Source organism: Paroedura picta, chromosome 7 (assembly GCF_049243985.1).
Source record: "Paroedura picta isolate Pp20150507F chromosome 7, Ppicta_v3.0, whole genome shotgun sequence".
NCBI lineage: Eukaryota > Metazoa > Chordata > Lepidosauria > Squamata > Gekkonidae > Paroedura > Paroedura picta.
In genome coordinates, this window is record NC_135375.1 from 57,453,166 (window position 1) to 57,474,058 (window position 20,893).

At 43.0% G+C, this 20,893-nt stretch overlaps 1 protein-coding gene and 1 long non-coding RNA gene across 4 annotated transcripts in view; one reads left to right on the forward strand and one right to left on the reverse strand.

Annotated features, from left to right (window-relative positions):
• Positions 1-1,686: 1,686 nt before the first annotated feature.
• The window catches only part of LMNB1 (lamin B1), a 33,826-nt gene continuing 14,619 nt past the window's right edge, over positions 1,687-20,893 (forward strand). Inside the window, exon 1 of one of the 2 annotated variants that reach the window (XM_077344444.1) lies at positions 1,687-1,705. Coding sequence is in view for 1 of the 2 variants with exons in the window: in XM_077344443.1 (XP_077200558.1) it covers positions 8,309-8,673 (365 nt within the window). In the remaining variant the exon portion in view is untranslated. Of the gene's footprint in view, positions 1,706-7,766; positions 8,674-20,893 lie in introns of those variants that run through there. The other variant, XM_077344443.1, reaches the window with a different exon arrangement.
• LOC143840960 (uncharacterized) overlaps positions 8,680-20,893 on the reverse strand; it is a 31,075-nt gene continuing 18,861 nt past the window's right edge. For both annotated transcript variants that reach the window (XR_013232493.1, XR_013232494.1), the window contains 2 exons: positions 20,023-20,128; positions 8,680-9,133 (listed from right to left, as the gene is read on the reverse strand). This is a non-coding gene — a long non-coding RNA (uncharacterized LOC143840960). The remainder of the gene's footprint in view (positions 9,134-20,022; positions 20,129-20,893) is intronic.

A 20,893-nucleotide genomic window follows, 5' to 3' on the forward strand; every position in this document is an offset into this window, starting at 1 on the left:
CCGGGTCATGTCTGACCCTTGGGGCAACGCCCTCTAGCGTTTTCATGGCAGACTCAATACGGGGTGGTTTGCCAGTGCCTTCCCCACTAAACAAATAGCTTAGATCAGAGCTTTAAAACACCTTTCTTTCCTCAAAAAATGGGGCCCCAAGCAGTGTAGTAACCTTTAGCAGATAGTCCAGAGTTGAGACCCTACCTTGGTATGGGAGTACACTCCCTTTTTGACATCTTGTTTGTACTTACCAGAATTGGGTTTAGTTGCCTTCTTTAAGGGGCAAGTCATTCTGTTGGGATTTTTAGACATGGCTTGATCATGAACCCCTCCAGAAAATAGAGCTGCAGGGTAACAGAGCTTGTTGAAAGTGTGTATCTATTAGTTACTTTTGTGGCTGAGACACAGATCCAGACTCACCTTTGAGGTTCAAAAGAAAGAATCTTTACTAGGAAAAGTTATTTACAGAATACATCATATTCATCTGCTTCTATCTGCTTACAAAAGCAAAGTATAAAATCTTAAAAGATAGTTACATAGAAAACACATTGCAAGGCTCTATGCCATACTCCAGGCATACTACATGCCACACATCTGCAGATGGAGAGAGAGAGCAGAGCACCTAATAGCTACTTCCTTGCTTCAGCAAAGACACACACACTGATCTTCTACTTCTTGAAGAAACAGGAAGTGGGTGGGAGCCCATCTTAAATAAAGGAATCCCCAGACATGTGCTTGGGATTTCTCCACAGCCACCTCAGAGTGACCATTAGGCATCACTAGTGAGCACATAGATGCAGCTTAGCTACTAGTTAGCAACAGCCTTTCAAGGCTGACTTCACCAAATTACTTGCTAATTGCAATTCCAACATATTCCTATGCTACTGATCAAGCTGTATTCTCACCATAAGCTCAGTCAATAGAACAACAGTAAATGCAAGATGATAGCAAGAATAATAGTTACAGTGGACTCATTGCAGTAGACTACAATCCGGTTCCTTTATAACAGTATCTACCTGAATTGTTCTGTTCTATTATAGTTCTAATCCTATTATAAAAATGCCCTCCTGAACATTTCTCTTTTGCACATTGGACACAATGATAGATGTATAGGTGCCTTCCAGACCTCAAGCAGGCCATTCTGTAAGAGAATGAGCATGGATCCACATGGCCAGGTCATCTGAGTTAAAGAGTAAATCTTTTGAGCTAAATGAGGCTAGAAGAATGCACTGGTTATTGTTATTATAGTAGAATATAGTAGAATTGTTATTCTACACAGCATCCTGAGGAGTTTTGGATAAAGAAATAAAAATCTAGTCATTAACAGCAAATCATCTTACACCAAAACCATTAATGATTTCTCCAGAGGGCTTTCCATTAAAATTGAATAGCATGGTCTCCTCCCTCCAATCTTCCATCTCATGTCCCTTTGGGTTACGTCAGTGCCTCCCTGCACTTCAGGAGATTCTCCCATCATTGGCTCTGAACAGTTTCAGAACAGAAGAAGAGGAGGTGGTGGTGAAATTGTCTAGGTTTTTAAGATGTTTTAAACTGTTTGACAGAATCTCATGGACAGGAGTGGTGTTGTGGAATGTTCCCATCAGACAATGGATGTGTCAAAAGGTTGTGTATGAAGTCACTACATGCATCTGTTCCATGTAGTTCCATCCAGCACTTCCTGGCACTTGGCATGAGGAGGAACAACTGGCAGGAGGTAAGATAGGAGTGTGTGTGTGTGTGGGGGAGGATGTCCAGGTATGCTCTGCTGCAGTCATGCTGCTCTCCCTGAATTCCTGGCCACCAGAGGAGACTATCTGAGGCTGCTCCATCATGGCTGCACTATGCACCCAGACTTCTTGGCTGCCAGGAGACCACGTGAAGCCGTCCAGGCCAGCTCTGCCATGCTGCTCTCCCTGGCTACCAGGAAAGTGAGGGAGGTTGTCCAGATGCACTTTGTTGCCTTCTGGCTGCCAGGAGATCGGGGAAGACTGTTTGGGCCTGCTCCGCTGTGCCGGCCCAAGTAGCCCACCTATGTTATTGTTATTTATTTGATTTACAGCTTGCCACTCCCAGCCAATATGGGCTTACTTTTGTCCTTGACCCAGAAATTGCAGCTGGTGCAGAATGCACCTGCTAGGGTCATCATGGGAACATCATGGAGGGCCCACATCCAGCTGGTGCTGAGGCAACTGCATTGGTTGCCAGTTGCATTCCAGATCAGGTTCAAGATTCTGGTGCTAACCTTTAAAGCCAACCATGGTCCCAGCCCCACATACCTGAGGGACCACCTACCACCCTATGCCACCTGCAGGGCCTTGTCCTCAGCAGGTATAAATCTGCTGGTGGTCCCTGGCCCACAAAGAGTGCGCCTGGTTTGGACCAGGAGCAGGGCCTTTTTGGTCCTGGCCCAGACATGGTGGAATGAGCTCTCGGGAAAGCTATGGGCCCTGGACAAAGCTTGCCTCAGGGCTTGCAAGACAGAGCTCTTCTGTCAGGTCTTTGGTTGAAGCTGAGTAATAGCTAAGATCATGGCCCCTCCTCAGATTGACCAGGATATTAAGCCTTCCCCTACTTACATCTGATGCCCTGGATGTGCCGGACAGGAGAGTTTTTGGAACTGATGGGGGGAAAGGGCATTGAACAGATTTTATATTCTACTATGAGTTTATACTGTCATAGCCCAGGCAAACCAGCTTACTGGGAGTTGCAGGTTAAAAAAAATGAAATCAATAAATAAGGACTTGCAGCCTGTTAAAAACTAACTTGATAAATAGCTTATTTTTCCAGAATCAGATAAGATTAACAATATGCAAACATGTGAAAGGCATTCCTGATATTTTATATTTCTGATATTCCATTCCTGATAAATAATGCATTCATTATTTGAACTCTGGAACTCTGAATCAGACAGAGTTCCAGAAGTTTTTCAGCCTACTTGGACTTTGTTGTTTTCCTATTGCCCTGGGAGGGTTTCACAGCCAATCCGATCCCAGGAAGGGATCAGGGGAGCTTCCCGTGGCCAGATAAGGAATTCTCCTTGGTCAATGGGAGAGGAGAGAAGCAGTTAGGAAGAACATATTAGCTTTCTGCTTGGTTGATCTTGCAGCAATTTCTCAGAAACTTGTTTGTCCTCAGACAGAGTGTTTTCCCCATAGGTAACAATGGATACAACAATGGATAGTTGGGGGCATCCATCTCAGGGGTTTATAAAATTTGACTCCTTTGTTGAAATCCCTTCAAACATGGGGGTGGGTTCTTTAGTAGGGAGGGAAGACAAAATTACCTGCAGATTTGGTGGCCATTTGTTTTTTTTTAAATACAGTCACTCTGGGAAGCCTGAGTAATTTCCCCATAGGCAATAAGGGGCACATCCAAATTTATGAATACATAAATTGTTCTCATTCTAATACATTAATTATAAGCATGCTCTTCCCAATATTATGATGTGGGATTAAAATGATAATTCAGTCAGTTCACATTTTTTCAGTCTACATCACCGTTTTTGTGAACAGTTTGAAAACTACTATGTAGAAAATTTGCACTTAGGATATTCATGAACCACTGTTTGTTCATCTTGTTAAATTGCCTTTCTTTTAAATGTTTTGTCAGATTTACCGGCATGCTTATAACAACTCCAGCCTGTCTTAGATATATACTATTATTTATTTAGACAGCCTTTCCACCCATATCAGTCTTCAAGGCAGCTAACAGGCAGGTTAAAATACAAGACAATAAAAATATTAAAAAATCACAAAATATTTGAAAAAGGAAACAAAAAGGGGTATAAAAAACAAATAGTCATCCCTGTAAACCAATTCAGTTCAAAGCCCTTTTAGATGAGTCTTTAATTTGTTTTACAATAAAAAATAATAAAATGGCATTTAATTAATGGGTTACTTAATCAGTTAGGTTCATATTGATTGAACATGTCTATTATGATGAAAAAATTATTTGGAGACCAATTATGAGAAAGCAATAATCAAAGAACTATCACCAATCTTTCATATATACTGAGAACCCATTGAAGACTGTTCTGTGCAAGCCAACTACAGCCTACAATGCTTTGGCAAAAACTAGCTCCCCTACCACCACCATTTATAGTAATCAGAACATGCTGGCAGGTTATATTTCATGTCTAAAAACTTGTGAAATGCCTTTGCTATTTGAAGTTGAAGTTAGAAATCAGAAAAGAAATCAAGGCTGTATGTATATAGTCTTAAAATCTTATATTCCCAGTAACTAACCTGGTTTGTCCTTTTTAATATGTACTGTGAAATAGTTTTTTTGTACTATTAAGCTCAAAATAATCTTCTTAACAGGCTTTACTGCATTAGCAATTGTTTTGAAAAGACCCATGATTGCTGCCTGAGGTCCTGTGTGACAATAATAATAGATTATTGGTACTTTTATCACATCTTTGATGGATTGAGTTTGAACTGTCCTTATGCTGGTCATTTGATTAATTCTATAACAATTCCTGTATACCTGAAAAGGAAGTTATTGACAGCAATTTCCCCCTTGCCCTTTTTACACTTGTCATCACTATTTCCTCTTCTGGAAGTTCCAAAGTACTGCCTAGTACTAACTTGTCTTGTGAAGAACATGGTGTTCAGATGAAACCAGTTTGTATATGTTGGGATGATTCTATTCCAGTACAAGAATGTGTTAAAATTGGTTCTGCTTTGAATAGAACCCTAACTCAAGGAAGCCTGTCTGCAATAATACCACCATTTTATTACCAACATGTCCACAAGCATGCACTCATAATTCCTCTGAAAAATATTTTGAAACATGTCAGCAACTGTTTCCAGTATTTGTATTAAACATTTTCTGTTGCATCTTTTATGGCTCTGCTTGGGCTTTGCTGTTTCTTCATTTTGGTGAACTCACGAAACCACCATATACTGAATCAGACTGTAGGTCTATCAATGTGGGTATTGTATCTACTCAGACTAGCAGCCACCCTCCAGGCAGTGTCTCAGGCTTTCACATCACTTAGTGCCTTATCAACTGGAGTTGTCAGGATTTGAACCAAGAACCTTGATGCTTTACCATTAAGTCATGGCACCTCCCCAAAGGTGGTGCCCACATTTTTCTCAGTTGACTTTAACTCAATGATTATCTTTAGTGGTTGTCACCATTGGGAAATATATTTCTTCAGATTTTGTACATGTTCAGTATTTGTAAGATGATTAAATCAAAGATTAATTCATTTCACCTAATGCAAGTAGTTTGTTAACATTTGTGTTATGTAAGCTAGGTCATTGGTCTTTGGAACTGTTGTGTTCCTGTCACAGATAAAGCTTTTAGACATATTACACTGTAAATTAATTATGCGGCTTAATTGCTTGTTCTCCAGTATACCAATGAAGCAATGTGCTCCGTGCCTATGATATTCACTTCTTCTTTGCACTTATTTTAGCTTGAATTAATCCTCAGGGCCTTTCAGGTGCCTGTAAATTTTCTCAAATGGGGTAAATCAGCTAGGGAGGAGGCAATTTTCAGTGGGAAAATAGCTCAACAGGAAACAGTTACATAGTCTCATTCTCACTGACTGCTCCCATTTCTGTCCTTCAGTCACAATAGCATTCTGTCTTAAAAAATTGTAATTATGTAGCTCAACCTTCAGAGGAAACAACAAAGGAAAGGTCTGCTGTTGCCTGACAGGAGCATCTGGCAAATCATGAATCTGAGAAAGTAGGCTACGAGGACCACAAAATGGTGTTAGTGTTTTGTTTATGGCACCCGCCAGGGAGTTGGTTGGACTAGAGGTGGGGTTATTTTTACCGCCATGCTGTTATTCACTGTTTTTGTTAATTTTATTTGGGTTTTTAATGGGAGATTTATTGTATGGGGGATAGCTGAGTGTGGCAGGAAATAAATTGAAATAATAATAATATAATAATAATAATGTGGAAAAAAACTTGCTAGTTTTTAAGGAGCACATGAGTCGTTTTATTTTACACTAATACGTTTGGTATAATTTCAGGTGGGCAGCCATGTTGGTCAAAAGCAATAGAACAAAGTAAATCACTAGACTAAAACTTTGTTCAAGTTAGAACCCTGACCATAAAACATGGGCCTAAAAACAAATATCACATCAAACAATAACATTTACACACGGTTTTATAAAGCTTTTTATGCGCAATATGCTTTATGCATCTCATAATTCAGTTTTGGTATTTTATCAGGTTTTACCCTATAAACCTGCAGGTGAGAAGTGTCTTATTTTATGTACTTACTGGCCCCGAAGACCACTCTTAAATGCAGCGGGTGCTAGTAGCCTCTTGGAGGCTCCGGTGGTCCAGCTCCTGCCTTTCCTGCCCCCCACACAGCCCCCAGAGGCAGTGGGGTAGAGGCGTGGCGGCATTGGTGCTGGCAGGTGCCATGGGGGCCACTGGCGGGAGCTGTCATTGGCCCTCCTCGCCACCACAGCCGTCCACCATGCAGGTGGAGTGGAGACCATGGCAGACGCACGCACTGGCTTTGGCAGCCAGGAATGTCAGAGGGTGGCAGCTGTAGGAGCCAGCCCAAACTCTGATTGGGCCAGATTTGAGTTCAGGCACTAACCTGACCAGATATGCTCCACCCCCTGGCCAGTTTTCAAAATATTAAGAGAACTCATTGATAAGGATTATATTGTACCAAGTTGTAAGGCACTTTCCAAACAATATTATTAGTATTATTCTAGAACAGTGACATAGCAAAAGGGAGTCCTGAGGATAACTGGGTTACTTTTAAAACTGTTTGTTTATCCCTTTGCCTCTCCTAATTCTGCTCAACCAGACAAGATCCTACAAAGCTATGCAGGAAGCTTCATGGCCTGGAGTGACTCCTCAGTATCTGAAATGTTTGCTCTTTGGTAATATCCTGCAGCCAGAGTATAGCCCAGATTTGTGTGTGTTTGTAGCAGCCAGCATATGGCTACCACAGCAAGGGGCTTTGAAAGCAATAGAGAGGCAGAGGTGATTTGCCATTGCCTTCCTCAGTGGTCTCCCTCCCAACTAGTACCGTCCTTGGCTCCCAAGATCTGAGGAGATCCGGCTACACCATGCCACTTCAGTTTTAAACCTACTCATGTTTATGGGAGTAAAGGGGCAATGCCAAACACATTTAATTTAGGAATCCCTTTGAACACAATGGAAGTTCCCAGTCCCATAGCAAACGGTTAGGCTGGAAGCGCGGCTTTTGTCCAGTCAAAAGGCTTTGATCTCCTTTGGCTCCCTGTTCCGCATTCGATGGCGGGATAGAAGCCTGACTTGTTGTTCTGGGTGAGCATTGTAGGTATTCAAGCCACAATTATTAACTTGCCACGATAACGTTGCTGGAAACAGCAATGGGTGATGTTTCGCTCACAGGCCATTTTCCCGTGCTTCCAGCCCCGGCAAACAGCGTTCAGAAAGGCAAGCGGGGACAACCCGCTTCATTAGAGCCAAAAGCAATGTAACCCCATCCCCGTCCCCAGGCGGGGGCTCAGCAGTCACTCCCTTCAGCGCCTGGCCTCAGCCCCTTCCCTCCGCCTTGCAGGATCTGAGAAACGAGAACGGCAGCCGCCTCTTAGTGAACGCGCGCTGGGGGTCGAGGGGAGGAGAAGGGGGAAGCGGGCGCGCGCCACCACTCCGCTGTCAGTTGCTGTTGGCGGGTTTTGAATTTAGCGTCTAGACTGCCATAAAGAGGGAAGCTCCACGCGCTTCCCTGTCCTACTGGCTGAGCTTGCGTCACGTGCGAAGCCATCTGTGTAAGTGTGTGTGGGGGAGGGACAGGGAGGCCTCGTTCTGAGCGCGCGACGGCCATATTGGCTCTGTGCTGAGCCCGCCTGTTTTGTTTTATTTTGCCTGGGGAGGAGCGGCAGGGGGAGGAATCGGCGCGCGCGGGCTCACTCCTTTGAATCGGCGGTACCATCCGGCGCTTAATTTCCCCCTTTTTTCCTCCCCCTCCCTTGCTTTGAGCAAAGATTTTCCTTTGCTTTTATTTTACACCTGCGAGGGCTCTTTAATTTGTTTTCCCGCCTCCCCCCCCTCCCCGTCCGATCCTGACTCCTTTCTCCGGACTTTCGACTTCCTTCATTCACGCTCTGCCTTCGCCTCATTTAGCATTTGCAACTCTCGGTTTTGGCGTTGCTCCTGCACCGTTCGGATTTTGCATTGGCGCGTTCTCTCTCGGTGCAGCGCCGGAGCCCCCCTCCCCTCCGCCGACTCTTTTTCTGCCGCCCTACCCGGGCCCCTCCCCGGCCGGCCGGCCAGCCAGCCAGCCCTCCCTTTTCCCGCCCTGCAGCCCCTTCTCCTGCCCTCCTGCTTCCCCGCGCATTGTTCGCGCCATGGCGGCGGCGGTGGCGGCCTCCACGCCGGTGGGGCAGCGGACCCGGAGCAGCGCCGCTTCCACCCCTCTGAGCCCGACGCGCATCACCCGGCTGCAAGAGAAGGAGGAACTGCGGCAGCTCAATGACCGCCTGGCCGTCTACATCGACAAGGTGCGGAGCCTGGAGGTGGAAAACAGCGCGCTCCATCTCCAGGTCACCGAGCGCGAGGAGGTGCGCGGCCGAGAGCTCACCGGCCTCAAGGCGCTCTACGAGGCCGAGCTGGCCGATGCCCGACGCACCTTGGACGACACGGCCCGCGAGAGGGCCAAGCTGCAGATCGAGCTGGGCAAGATCCGCAACGAGCACGACCAGCTCCTGGGCAAGTAAGTAGCCGCTCCGCCGCCCCTGCGGCTCCCCTTACAGGCGCGCCCTTGTCCCTTCGCCTCGCTCCTCTCGACTCCGCTGCTTCTTAATTTAGCAGCCGGGTCGCTGGATTGGGCGGGGGGCTCAGTTTCCTTGCTGTAACCGATATAAGAGGGGCGCTCACCATTTCGCTCTATGGTAGCTCACTGCTAAAATCGCCTACTCTGCTTACCAAAATGCGCATTTTGACCTTGCATGTGAGGGTGCCTCCAAGTAATGTGGATAAGAAGTCTGATTTATATAGATTGTTCCAAGCTTACCTTTTCCCAGACTCGAGAAGTGCCGTGAAGGACACACTTGACACCTGACAAGAGGTTTCCTGACTCTGTTTTGAATGGTTCAGTTCCTGAAGGATTTTGAAGCTTGCGATTCCCTGTTTTCATGCCCTGGACATTCCTAGAGTCCACTGTATAGCGGTGCCTAGAATAAGATGGATTGAGACTGTAAATGGCATCCTTCTTTGTCTGCTGCTTCTTTGACTCTCTGATTCCACATTTTCATTATGTGCTTGCTATTAAGGGGCTGCCTTGAGCAGAACTGTGTTTGGTCTTGATGGTTCTAACTTTTCTAGCAAGGGAGCAAAACCTCATTCCCGTCTCTGTTCATTCTGGCAAGGTATGGAAAGAAGACACTCTAAGAGCTTTATGTCCTCCCCTTCCCCCCTCCCCCATTCATTTTCTCTAGTAGTATGTATGCTGGTGTGATTCCAGCTGCTGCCATGTGCGGTTGTGACTACAGTGTTTGAATGAATGAGAAGGTCCCTGCACTTTCAAATGGTAGCCCCATATCCTTTTCTCATGTTGGTTTCCGGCCTTCTTGAGGAAGGAACAATGTTCAGTGTAATGTATGACTGTTAGTGCTGGCCCGCACTCAAGCACATGTCCTGTATTCCTATGCTAAATAGTAATGACAAGTGTCACTGGTAGTGACAATTTAAGAGATAGCTGTTGCTGGATTTAAAATGTTCATCTGTTTTAAAAGTTATACTCAAATTATTTCTGAACATTTTTCTAAAATGAAAGGATTGCTTCCCTATATTGGTTTTTGTTGATTTACAGTGTTTTGAGATGCATTATTTAAATTACTTCCACAATCATTGGTATTTTGGCTGTGAAATTGACTATTGAAAGATTAGTCAGATAGGTTTTTCCTATTCCAGCGCCAAAATAATCTGCCAAGTATTGTGGTGGTGGCATACTGGGCACACAGGAGTGTGAGAACTGCAAGTAAATATTGACATGTGACTTGGAGTGGGGCTATGTTGCAGGGCTACCTACCTGGAAAGATCAGTGTAGGTCAGGTAGAGTGCTGCTGAATGTAAGATTTTCTAATAAGTTTTAGTGGAGGTCCTTTCCCTTCAGAACAAGTAAGTTGTCCTCTGAGCCTATTGCTTCTGTGAGTGCTTTACCTAAGGATACCATTGCATTCTTACTCCTTTGAGGTATTGGTTGTATGACACGTGCTAGCAGTCCTTCCTTGGAATGTGTGGGTGCTTGCACTTAATAGCATGCAAAACATGGACAGATGAATACCTATATTGTTGCCATGAAAGCTGCTGTATAGTTCTGTCTACTACCAGTACCGCTTTGACCTTGGCATCTCTAAATATTCTTGGGCTTTAAAATGTGGCATTCATTTCCTGTTTTTTTCCTGTCATCAGTGGCTTATGGTCACTGTCAATCTTCTAGAACTGTGTACTTGCTATATTTTTGTGTCAAGCAACCAGGTATTTGGACGGCTGAGATCCATGCATATATCCATCTTAAATCAGTGGTTCTCAACCTTCCTAATGCTGCAACCCTTTAATACAGTTCCTCATATTGTGGTGACCCCCCACCATAAAATTATGCAAGTGTTCTTTCACAGAAATTAAACCGAAACTGACCAATGGTGTGAAGATCCATTGTTCATGATTGTATATAAATTGTTTTTTCCCCCCTGGGGTTTCTCAGTTCAGTTCTGCCTCTTGTCCCACCATGCCAAGCTCGCTCTTTTCCGCTGCTCCAGGCAGACAAGCACTCTATCTTGATCTACCCCACAAGGCTGTTGCATGGATGGTGCCCCCCGCCAAGCTGCTCGCCTTGCCACGACCCCTGTGAAGGGATCGTTCAACCCCCAAAGGGGTCCCGACCTCCAGGTTGACAACCACTGATCTAAATAAAATAAATGAACAATAAATTTAAAAATTGGTCTTATATATTTTTCAGTGCTTTTCATAAACTTTTTCCCTTTGCCTATTATAACCAAGCTAATGTAGTTTTGCCTGAATAACTAGAAAGCTCAAAGCAAATGTAAGGAGGATTATTTTCTGGATATGTAATTCCAGTGACTCATATTTTGTTCAGTTGCCTGATCATGAGATTTGTGAAGATTGTGAAACTTTTAATTTGCTTTTATGTCTAGTACTTTGAACTATTTGTTTGTTTACATTTAGATACCACCCTCTCTTGCTGTTCAGAGCAGTTTACAGATAACATTTTAGCCACATCTCCAGGGTTTTCTAAACATTTTTCAGAATAATTGGAACAATCAATATGTTGGATCTGTTTGTGCTGGTTATTCTAGGTTGTCCATTGTTTGTCTGATTTGCAGACTAGCAATCAACAAGTTATATCTTAGAAAATAGTATCTAGAATTGATTTCCTACTTTTTAGATGTCAGTTGGGTTTTAAAACCTTTTTTGTGGCCTGTACCTAGGACAATTTGTCTGATATCAGTTCAGTGTTGGCAGCATTTCCACAATGAAAAACATGCAAAGATCACTACTCTATAGGTGCAGTGTAATTTCTGAGTATTCCTGTTATACTTTACCTGTGTTTTAAGGTGAAAATGACGGTCTGTATTGTCAGGGGACACTTGAATGCAGACAAAAATCTTATCATGGCTCTGGCTCTGCTAGGTACTATCTAGCACAAAGGCTTTCATGATTATAAGAAAAAAGCATATATGCACGTATATATAAAATACATAAAAGCCTACGCTTCTTTGCGTTCCTCAACAATTGGTATTTCTTTGTCTTAACAGTGAAATTGTGGGCAGGTGTTTCATGTTTTTGGGATAAAATTTGGTGAGGCAAGTGCAATTGTTTCATTGGCTGAATCTGTGCCATTAGCTTTGCATGATATAAGGTACAATTGTGTAAAAAAGAGAGAAAGAGATCCCTTTATGGTTAGATTAAATTTGTGGTGGTCTTTTCTGAGTTTTTGTATTCATGTTTTGTGCATCCACTTGTTTTAATGTGACTATTCAGCAACATATGGGATTGTATGATTTCTGATGAGTAAGCTTTTAAGTGTTGGGAAAACTGCTATGAAACATTGTTTATAACCACAAATAATACCTTTTAGTGTGTCTAGTAAAAGGTGTTTAGAACATAAAATGTCTGAGATGAAGAATAACCTGTCTTAGTGCTGTAGCTTAAGAGTTTTGTTCTGCATACTGGAGAAGATGATGATCTTATATAGACCCAGGTATGTGCCTTTTTGACTGTTCCAAACATGAGACGTATATCTTCCGTGTGCTCACTTTTGTGCCTGTTATTACAGTTATGAACTGTTGGTTGATCAAACAATATTCTTGCATTGATAGTAAGGTAGTGGTCCCCAACCCCTGGTCTGGGGACCGGTGCTGGTCCATAGATCAGTTGGTACCGGGCCACGGCTCCTCTTTGTCCTCCTCTTCGGCTGCTGCCTCGGGACTGCCCTGCCACTCTGCTGCCGGATCACCTTTGGTGCTCTCCAGTGGCCGCCATGGCTGGGACTCCCCCTCGGCGTGACACTGTGCAGCTGCTGCTGGCAGCGCCCCCCAGCAGGTGGTGGGAAGTCAGGGGCACCAGTGGGAAAGCAAGTGGAGCAGGGGCTCAGGCCGTGGCAACGTCCCTCAGCAAAAGACGACCCCCCGGGCCTCAGTAAAATTATCAAGCGTTGACTGGTGATAAAAAGGTTGGGGACCACTGTAGTAAGGCATATATAAATGTATGACTTCATTTGCATGTATTGGGGGAAGCTGTATTGACTGTGGGGTCTGTCATACAGAAGAGGTATCATTGGTTGATGCTGTAGTATTTGGCCCTGAATATCCTGATTTGTAGTTTGCTTCTCAGTTGTAGAAATACTAGTTCACTCATTTGGTGATATTTGAATTACTGTTTTTATTGAGTTGTTTGGAGTAGCAATCCCCAACCAGTGGGCTGCGGACCACATGTGGTCCGTCGACTACAACACACTTCGGGTGTCATTGTCTCCCATCACTCCCAGATGGGACTATCTCGTTGCAGAGAAACAAGCTCAGGGTTCCCATTGATTTGTCAGTGTCATGAGTTAAAATTTCCATGAAAATAAAATGTTCCTTATGGTCATTGTTGTGGCGTGTCTGTATCTTATTTTGAAGGGATGTTTAAACATTACCATAGCGATCAGAGAGCGTTAGGGCAGTGGTTGAGAGTAGAGGAGTAAACTACCCCCCCTCCACTGGGCCTCAGTAAAATTGTCAAGCGTTGAGTGTTCCCCGGTGATAAAAAGGTTGGGGACCACTGGTTTGGAGGACAAGATCTTTCTAAGTAGAATGCAATGAATACTGTTTGTTAGGGAAACAACATACAACAGTCTGAATAGGAATTGATTAACAACAAACTAATTCCAAAAGTGTAACTTTGTTAAGCCTGTAGTATCATTAAGAATGCTGCAGCTCAATTGCTGTTAGGAGTTAAGTGGAGTATACATACACCTGTTCTGCCTCACTCCTTTGGTTATTGATTAGTTCCAAGTTCAGTTCAATTCAATTCACAGTGTTTGATTATTACTTATAAAGCTGTTCCTGGCCTAAGACCAGTACTGCAGAACCATCTCTCAATATTATCTGCTCATCTGTGCAAAGTCTTCTGAAGGTGGAATCTAATAAGATTAACAGTTGCCCATACATAAAACCTTTCTGTGTTGGCTCCTACTAGGTGGAATAGTTTGCCTGGTGAGGTCAGGAAGGCTCACATGGTTTTACATTGTTCATAAAATATCCCCCCTCCCAGTGGTTCATGGCTCAGAAAAAGAGTTGGTTTTCATATCCTGCTTTTCATTACCCAAAGAAGTCTCAAAGTAGCTTACAATTGCCTTCCCTTCCTTTCCCCACAACAGGAGCCCTGTGTGGTAGGTGGGGCTGAAAGTGCTTTGACTGAATTGCTCTGTGAGGACAGCTCTAACAGAACTGTGACTAGCCCAAGGTCACCCAGCTGACTGCATGTGGAGAAGCAGGGAATCAAATCCAGCTTTTCAGATTACAGGTGGCTGCACTACGCTGGGATGCCTAGCATTTAGACAACACTACATGAGACATATAAAGAACTCTTAGGCTATGTAACTGATTCTAGTAGGAAGGTAAATTTCCACACAAGACGGTTAGGAGGTATTCACATCCTATGGACATCCAACCCAAACAATGGCAACTGTTCAAACCTAGTGTAAAAGTTTTATTTCAGAGACCTTGTAACTCTCCTTTTTAGGGCACATTGGATATTTTTGTTACTCTGTTTCTCTGTATCTTGCTAGAAAGGAATTAGGTGTTAATTGTTCCTTAATCGATCAGAACAGGGATTCAGATTTGTTTAGCTGGCCTTGCTATGTTACCACAATTTGTCCTTGCTACAACCTGAATCTGACCAAGTACAGATAAGGACCTGTGGGGTGGTGGGGGTGGGGGGAGAAAGATGGCAAAAACATCTCTACTGCCATTGTAACTGTATACTGTTGACAGTGTAGCTCATGTATATGAAGCTAGTTACATCTGACCTTTTGGATGCAAATCATAAATTCCTGGTAGATTTGCTGTTATCTCTCAAACTCTTTGTCAGCAATATAATTTACAGATGATCCAGGTTCAGTGTAACTTTACCCGTAGAAATTCTGAAAGTTAAGTGGGCCTCCATAATTTTTTTTCAATTAGTACAAACGGAAGATGTGAATGAAATGCTTACAGCCTCTAGGCCTGTTACAAGCATATTAGATCTTTGTCTCTTAAATGAAGTCTGGAAGAGGAGGGCTGACTTCATGAGGGACAAATACCAATGAATCGATGACAGAAGGTTCAGTTGCTCCAGCACTTATGGGGGCTTTACTAGGCTATCACTTGGGGGGCGGGCAGGGGACGACTCTGGATCCATGAGACCTGAATTAGCCCATTTTTAGAAGGGGGCTTTGAAAAAGAGGGCTGGTCATGCAGCTCTGTCCATTTCTCAAGGAAATTGATTATCTTGATTCCATTCATTTTGATGTTCAGCTAGGTCCTTTTGTTCCTGTGATGGATTATCTATGCCTGTCTTCCAACAGAGGGAAAATGCCTTTATTAGTTCCCCTGGTCCTCTCAGTGACAGTACCACCAGCCACGTATTCTGATAGAGATGGGTCTGATTGGTGCTATGCTGCAGTCATTTGAGGCATTTCTGTAAGTCAGAAGGTGGTGATAGGAGGCTTGCTTGACCCCTTGGACATTGGCATGTGCGGATGTGCAAGGTTCTGACTTGCCTCTTTTTTAACATCTACAAGAAACCTGTGAGAAAGAGAATTTGGGAATTTGGAGTGAATTGTATACAGACAATTTTACCTCACTATTTAACCATTTTATCTCACTATTGTCTCCAGGATCCTGAAAAGCTGTGTAATTGGAGGCTGTAAGAGTGGTGACCAAACTGAGATTTAATTTATAAGAAAAGAGAGACGTGGAATGGATAGAAAGATGACCTGGGGATAGTTATTCAGCTTGTACTTCCATTGGTGGGTTGTTCTTCCCTGAAGTAGTAAGCCTACCATTTGGATCTGCTGCTGGATACCTTATTGATCCTTGGTGCTCAAGTGTGTATTTCCCACTTCAGCTGATATGCAAACTGTGGCATTTGCTAGAAAAGGTGGGCCTGACCATAGTTTCATGTGCTCTGTTGAACTTCTGTAACAAGTGAGCTTCATGTGTTCTGTTGAACTTCAGAAGAACTGGTTCAGAATGTAGTAGGAAAGATGGGATGGGCTTCAATGAGTACATTGTTCCCCCTCTTGTGGCAGTTCTTTTGAACTGGGTCTGGAAATATGCTGGCAACCAAAGTGCTGTGGCTAAATCATTAATTACCTTGGGTCCAAGATTATTGATGGACCCATTTCCACCCATACATAATATTATCCCTCCCCTCAGCAGCCCTGGCTCATGTGATGTCCTTTTTAGACCCCTCTCCAATGACTTTTCAGACCTTGAGATGTTTGAGATTTCAGGACAATAATCAACCTTTCACCATCTTGAAATCAGTCTTACAATGCAAACTTTTCTGGAAACATAACCATAAGTAAAGCTAGGTCTTATCACCCACCTCTCAGCCTTTTGTTAACAGACAGTAATCAGGACTCCCTCTTAGGAAATACAATTATCCCATTTTCCCTACTTCTTGTCAGTTGTTCTCAGTTCCCCTGTTAAATTTTCTGGACAATTAAAAAGAACCCAGTTGGAGCCAGTATTCTGGCTTGTTCGCAATAGGTATTAGTTTCCCAGAATTTCTCCAATCATATGCAGAATTCTGAAGATTTGGCCCAATGATGGAGAGGATCCAAAAATGCCACCAGTAAAATTTATTCCTAATAGCAAATTCCCAAGGGAAAAAAACAGGATAAAAGTGGCATTCTGCAAAGGAGAAAATTGAGTTTGCTCTGATCTCAAGAGACTGAAGGGGCCATACTGGCTATCTAGTCCAACCCTTGCTCAATGCAGGATCAGCATAAAGTATCCGTGATAAGTCTCTGTTCAGCTGCCGCTTAAAGATTGCCAGTGAGGGGGAGCTCACCTCATTAGGTACCTGATTCTACTGCTGAACTACTCTGACTGTGAAATTTTTGTCTCTACTATCTAGCCAGAATGACATTTACATGAAGTTTAAAATTGTTACTGTGGGTCCTTTCATTTGCTGCCCACAGGAACCACCCCTTGCCCTCCTCCAAGTGACAAACTTTAAAATACTTAAAGAGAGCAATAATTTCCCCTCTCAGTCTCTTCTTCTCCAGGCTGAACATTGCTGAGTCAATCAGCCTTTCCTCATTGGATTTGGTCCCCAAACCCCGGATCATCTTTGTCGTGCTCCTCTACACTCTCTGTTTTGTCCGCATTCTTTTTGAAGTGAGGCCTCCAGAACTGCACATAGTATTGCAGGTGTGATTTGATCGATGCAGTATACAGTGGGACTATGACATATTGTGATTTTGATTGTATTTGCCTTTACTACTGCATTGTACTGTCTGTTCATAATTAGGTTACGGTCCACAAGTACCTCAAGATCTCGTTTGCACACACTGCTACCCAGAAGCGTATCTCCCATCCAGTATGCATGCTTCTCATTTTTGTGACCCAGATGTAGAATTCTGCATTTCTCATTATTGAATTGCATCTTGTTCTCTTTTGCCCACTTTCCCAGCATGTTCAGATCCTGTTGAACTCTTCTGGGGTATTTGCTGCTCCTCCCAATTTGGTGTCATCTGCAAATTTAATGTGGAATCCCTCCACTCCCTCATCTAGATAGTTGATAAAAATGTTGAAAAGTATTGGACCCAGTACCAAGCCCTGTGGCACCCCACTACTCACCTCCCTCCAATCTGATGAAATCCCATTGAAAGCTACTCTTTGGGTGTGGTTTTCTAACCAGTTCCCTGTCCACCTAACCATTCGAAATTCCAGTCTGCAGTCTTCCAGTTTATCCATCAGAACATCCTGTGGAACCTTGTCAAAAGCCCTACTGAAATCCAGGTAAACAACATCAACTGAGTTGATAGAATCTAGTAAGCCCATCACTCAAAGAAGGAAACCAGGTTGGTCTGGCAAGACTTGTTGGAGAGAAATCCATGCTGACTTCCTCAGATCACCACATGTCCTTCAGATGTCTGCAGATAGCCCCTTTAAAATCTGCTCCATTATTTTCCTTGCAACGGAAATCATACTCACTGGTCATCTCTTCTCCCTTTTTTGAAGATTGGGGTAACATTTGCTGTCCTCCAGGAGGCCCTAAAGATGATGGTCAAAGTTCTACAAGCTCTCCAGAAAGTTCTTTGAGCACATTCAGGTACACACCATCCAGGCCAGGGATTTGAACTCATCCAGTGCAGCTAGGTACCTTTCATTAACCTCTGTATCCATGTCAACCACCTGCCCAGAAACTATATCTTGCCTACTACCATTCCTAGATATGTCCATATTCTTTTTTTTTTTGGGGGGGGGGGGAACAGAGGCCAGATAGATACTGAAGATTTCTGTCTTTTATCTGTCCTCTGCCAGAATCTCTCCATCTTTACCCAGCAGTGGGCCTATTACCTCATTTATTTATGTTTGCCCCTCATCTGAAGAAGCTTTTCATGTTATAGTGGGCTTCCCTGGCCAGTCTCAGCTCACTGCCATCTTTGCCCTCTATGATGACTGACCTATAGTGCCATGTAACATGCAGTTACTCTTCTTTAAAGATCTGTGCTTCCCTACTTCTTTCCCTTTAGGTATGAGAAGAGATATTGTGAATATTGTGAATAGATAGATACAGAAACCTGTCAATAATTTTGGTCATCTGAGGGTAGTGATTTTGGAGAAAGTAACTAGTTAACTTCTTGTAGTCATGAGAGCCATCACTTTTTCATTAATGGTTTCAGATGTTCTCTGCAGTGTTTGTAACTTACAGTGAGGCAAGTAAGTTCTGTAACAAGGTTTTGAACAAAATGAAACGGAAGAGGGCAGAGTTGATTTGCCTGTCCTTGTATTGGCCCAGGAGATGGTAGTTTTCCAGCTTGCTGAAATAATCAGTTCGATCTCCATGGGAATTTCTGGTGTCACCCAGCATACTAATCTCTCATCTGGATCTAACCTGGCTTTATTTAACAGGATGGCGATTAAGCAGAAAACACAGATTGTGCATGGTTTCTCCAGTCAGGTCATTCAGACCATGATAGTGGCCTGGAGAACTTCTAAAGTTTACAGCAGGTCTTGGAAGACCCTCCTCAAATGGTGTAAGACGAAACATCTGCAACCAGACACCTCTGATTTTCCTCAGAATATTGCCTTTGCTACTTATGGGGCTTCCAAGGTCAAAGATCGAGTACTTTGCATTGCCAGCTAGCTGCCTTGAGCACTGTACTTTTGTCAGTTCATGATGTGCCACTTTCTATGCAAGCAGCTGTGAAGAAATTGCTGAGGGAAGTCACATCTCAACCTGTGCACTGGTTTCCTTCTTGAAGACTTCAAGGCTTCAGGCTCTGTTCACTCCTCCATAAGGACATGGTGATCCTGCACACAAATCCCACCATACCTAAAGTCAGCACACCTTTCCATACTTGCCATCCTGCCCCAAACTTCTCATCTAGAGAAGAATAAGTGCTCATTGGACCTTCATTGAGCACGTCACATTTATATCAGAAGTCTGATCCCATTTTGCAACCTTTCATCAAACAGCCAAGTGCAAAAATGGTTTCCAAGGCTACACAAAACAAGTGGCTAAAGAACTGCATTTCTTTGGCATGTAAACCCCCAGGCCTTCAGGCTCCAGGGGGGATCATGGCACATTCAATGTGAAGTAGTTTCATGTCAGCAGCATTTAATACAAACACATAAGTGTCAGGCATCAGAGTGTCCTCCTTGCCCCCGAGAAGAAGAAACCTTCATGGCAAGTCCAGTGTTCCATTTTATTCCAGTAAAATAGCTTGGTATCGTATAAATATTCTTTCTTGACTGTGGCAGAGATAGTCTTATAATAAACCTGAGCTTTGAAGACACTTGGAATGCCTCATAATTATAGTTCAAAGTCACAAATAAACCTGTCTCCAGTGCTAAATTCAGGAGACAAAGAAGTGTATGCTGGTTTTGTAATACATTAATATGAAAATTTAGGATGTTGGGAAGATAAAAATACATATACATTGCTTGCCAACTGAGGTGATAGAATGGAAGCCAAAGAGGAGTTATTACAAATGGGGTAGTTGTTTTAAAGTGATGAATTTAGTGGGGAAGCTGTCTTGGGAACAGACATTGGGGACAATTCTGTATGTGTGCAGTTTTGGATGGGTGCTGCTAACCATGAATAAAACCCAGATCAAAAAGATTTAAGAAGCCTTATGCATATAGCAGTAGGGTTTGCCTGTTTCATACATTTTTAGTATTCATTTTGTAGTTCATAGTGCTGTAAAAAGGGAAACACAATTGTTTTATTTATCATGCTGCCCTTCAGCTAAAATCCCCCTAAAGCGACTAAAATTAAAGTGAAAGAAAATTTAAATTATACTGTCAAAATAGGTGTGCTAAAATCAACAGGACCATACCTTGTCTATTCAGTTCAGCTCAAAGATCTTCCAAGATAGAAATGTCTTCAGATTTCCATTTTAAGTGGAAATTGTCAACATGATCAAAGCAAGCCATAGGAGAGACCTGTGAAGTTGCATATTATAAATATTTGACCAGTTCCTCCCAGAAAAATGCTCAAATCAGATCTAGATTCTGTGCTTTAAGGTCAGACTGTTGTTGCTTTAAATCATAGGTGTTTACAAACTCCAACAAATTGGTACATGACAAGCACAAGGCAGTTTTGCTGTTTTAGCATTCATTTGAAAGTTTGTGCTATTAATCAAAAGAGAAAACCAAGCCCTGTGGCACCCCACTACTCACCTCCCTCCAATCTGATGAAATTCCATTGAAAGCTACTCTTTGGGTGTGGTTTTCTAACCAGTTCCCTGTCCACCTAACCATTCGAAATTCCAGTCTGCAGTCCTCCAGTTTATCCATCAGAACATCCTGTGGAACCTTGTCAAAAGCCCTACTGAAATCCAGGTAAACAACATCAACTGAGTTGATAGAATCTAGTAAGCCCATCACTCAAAGAAGGAAACTGTATGCCTCAGCTTTGTTATTCTTTGCCATTAAGTGATTTGAAAATTTTCTTTGGTAAGTGTTCCATGTGAATCCATGGAGTTAAGTATAGTCTAATTTACTTATAAGTAAAGCAACTATGTTACAAAATCATTCAGTGCCAGGAATGGTACAAATTGCACTTTCCTTTACCAGAATCTTAATTGCTACCTCCCATTTTAAAATATATTAGTGAAATAGCATTACAAATGCACCTTCATTGTTTTGTTGAGACAGTGCCTTTATTGATTCACCAAATGTTAATTATGATTCAGCTGGTGCACAGGG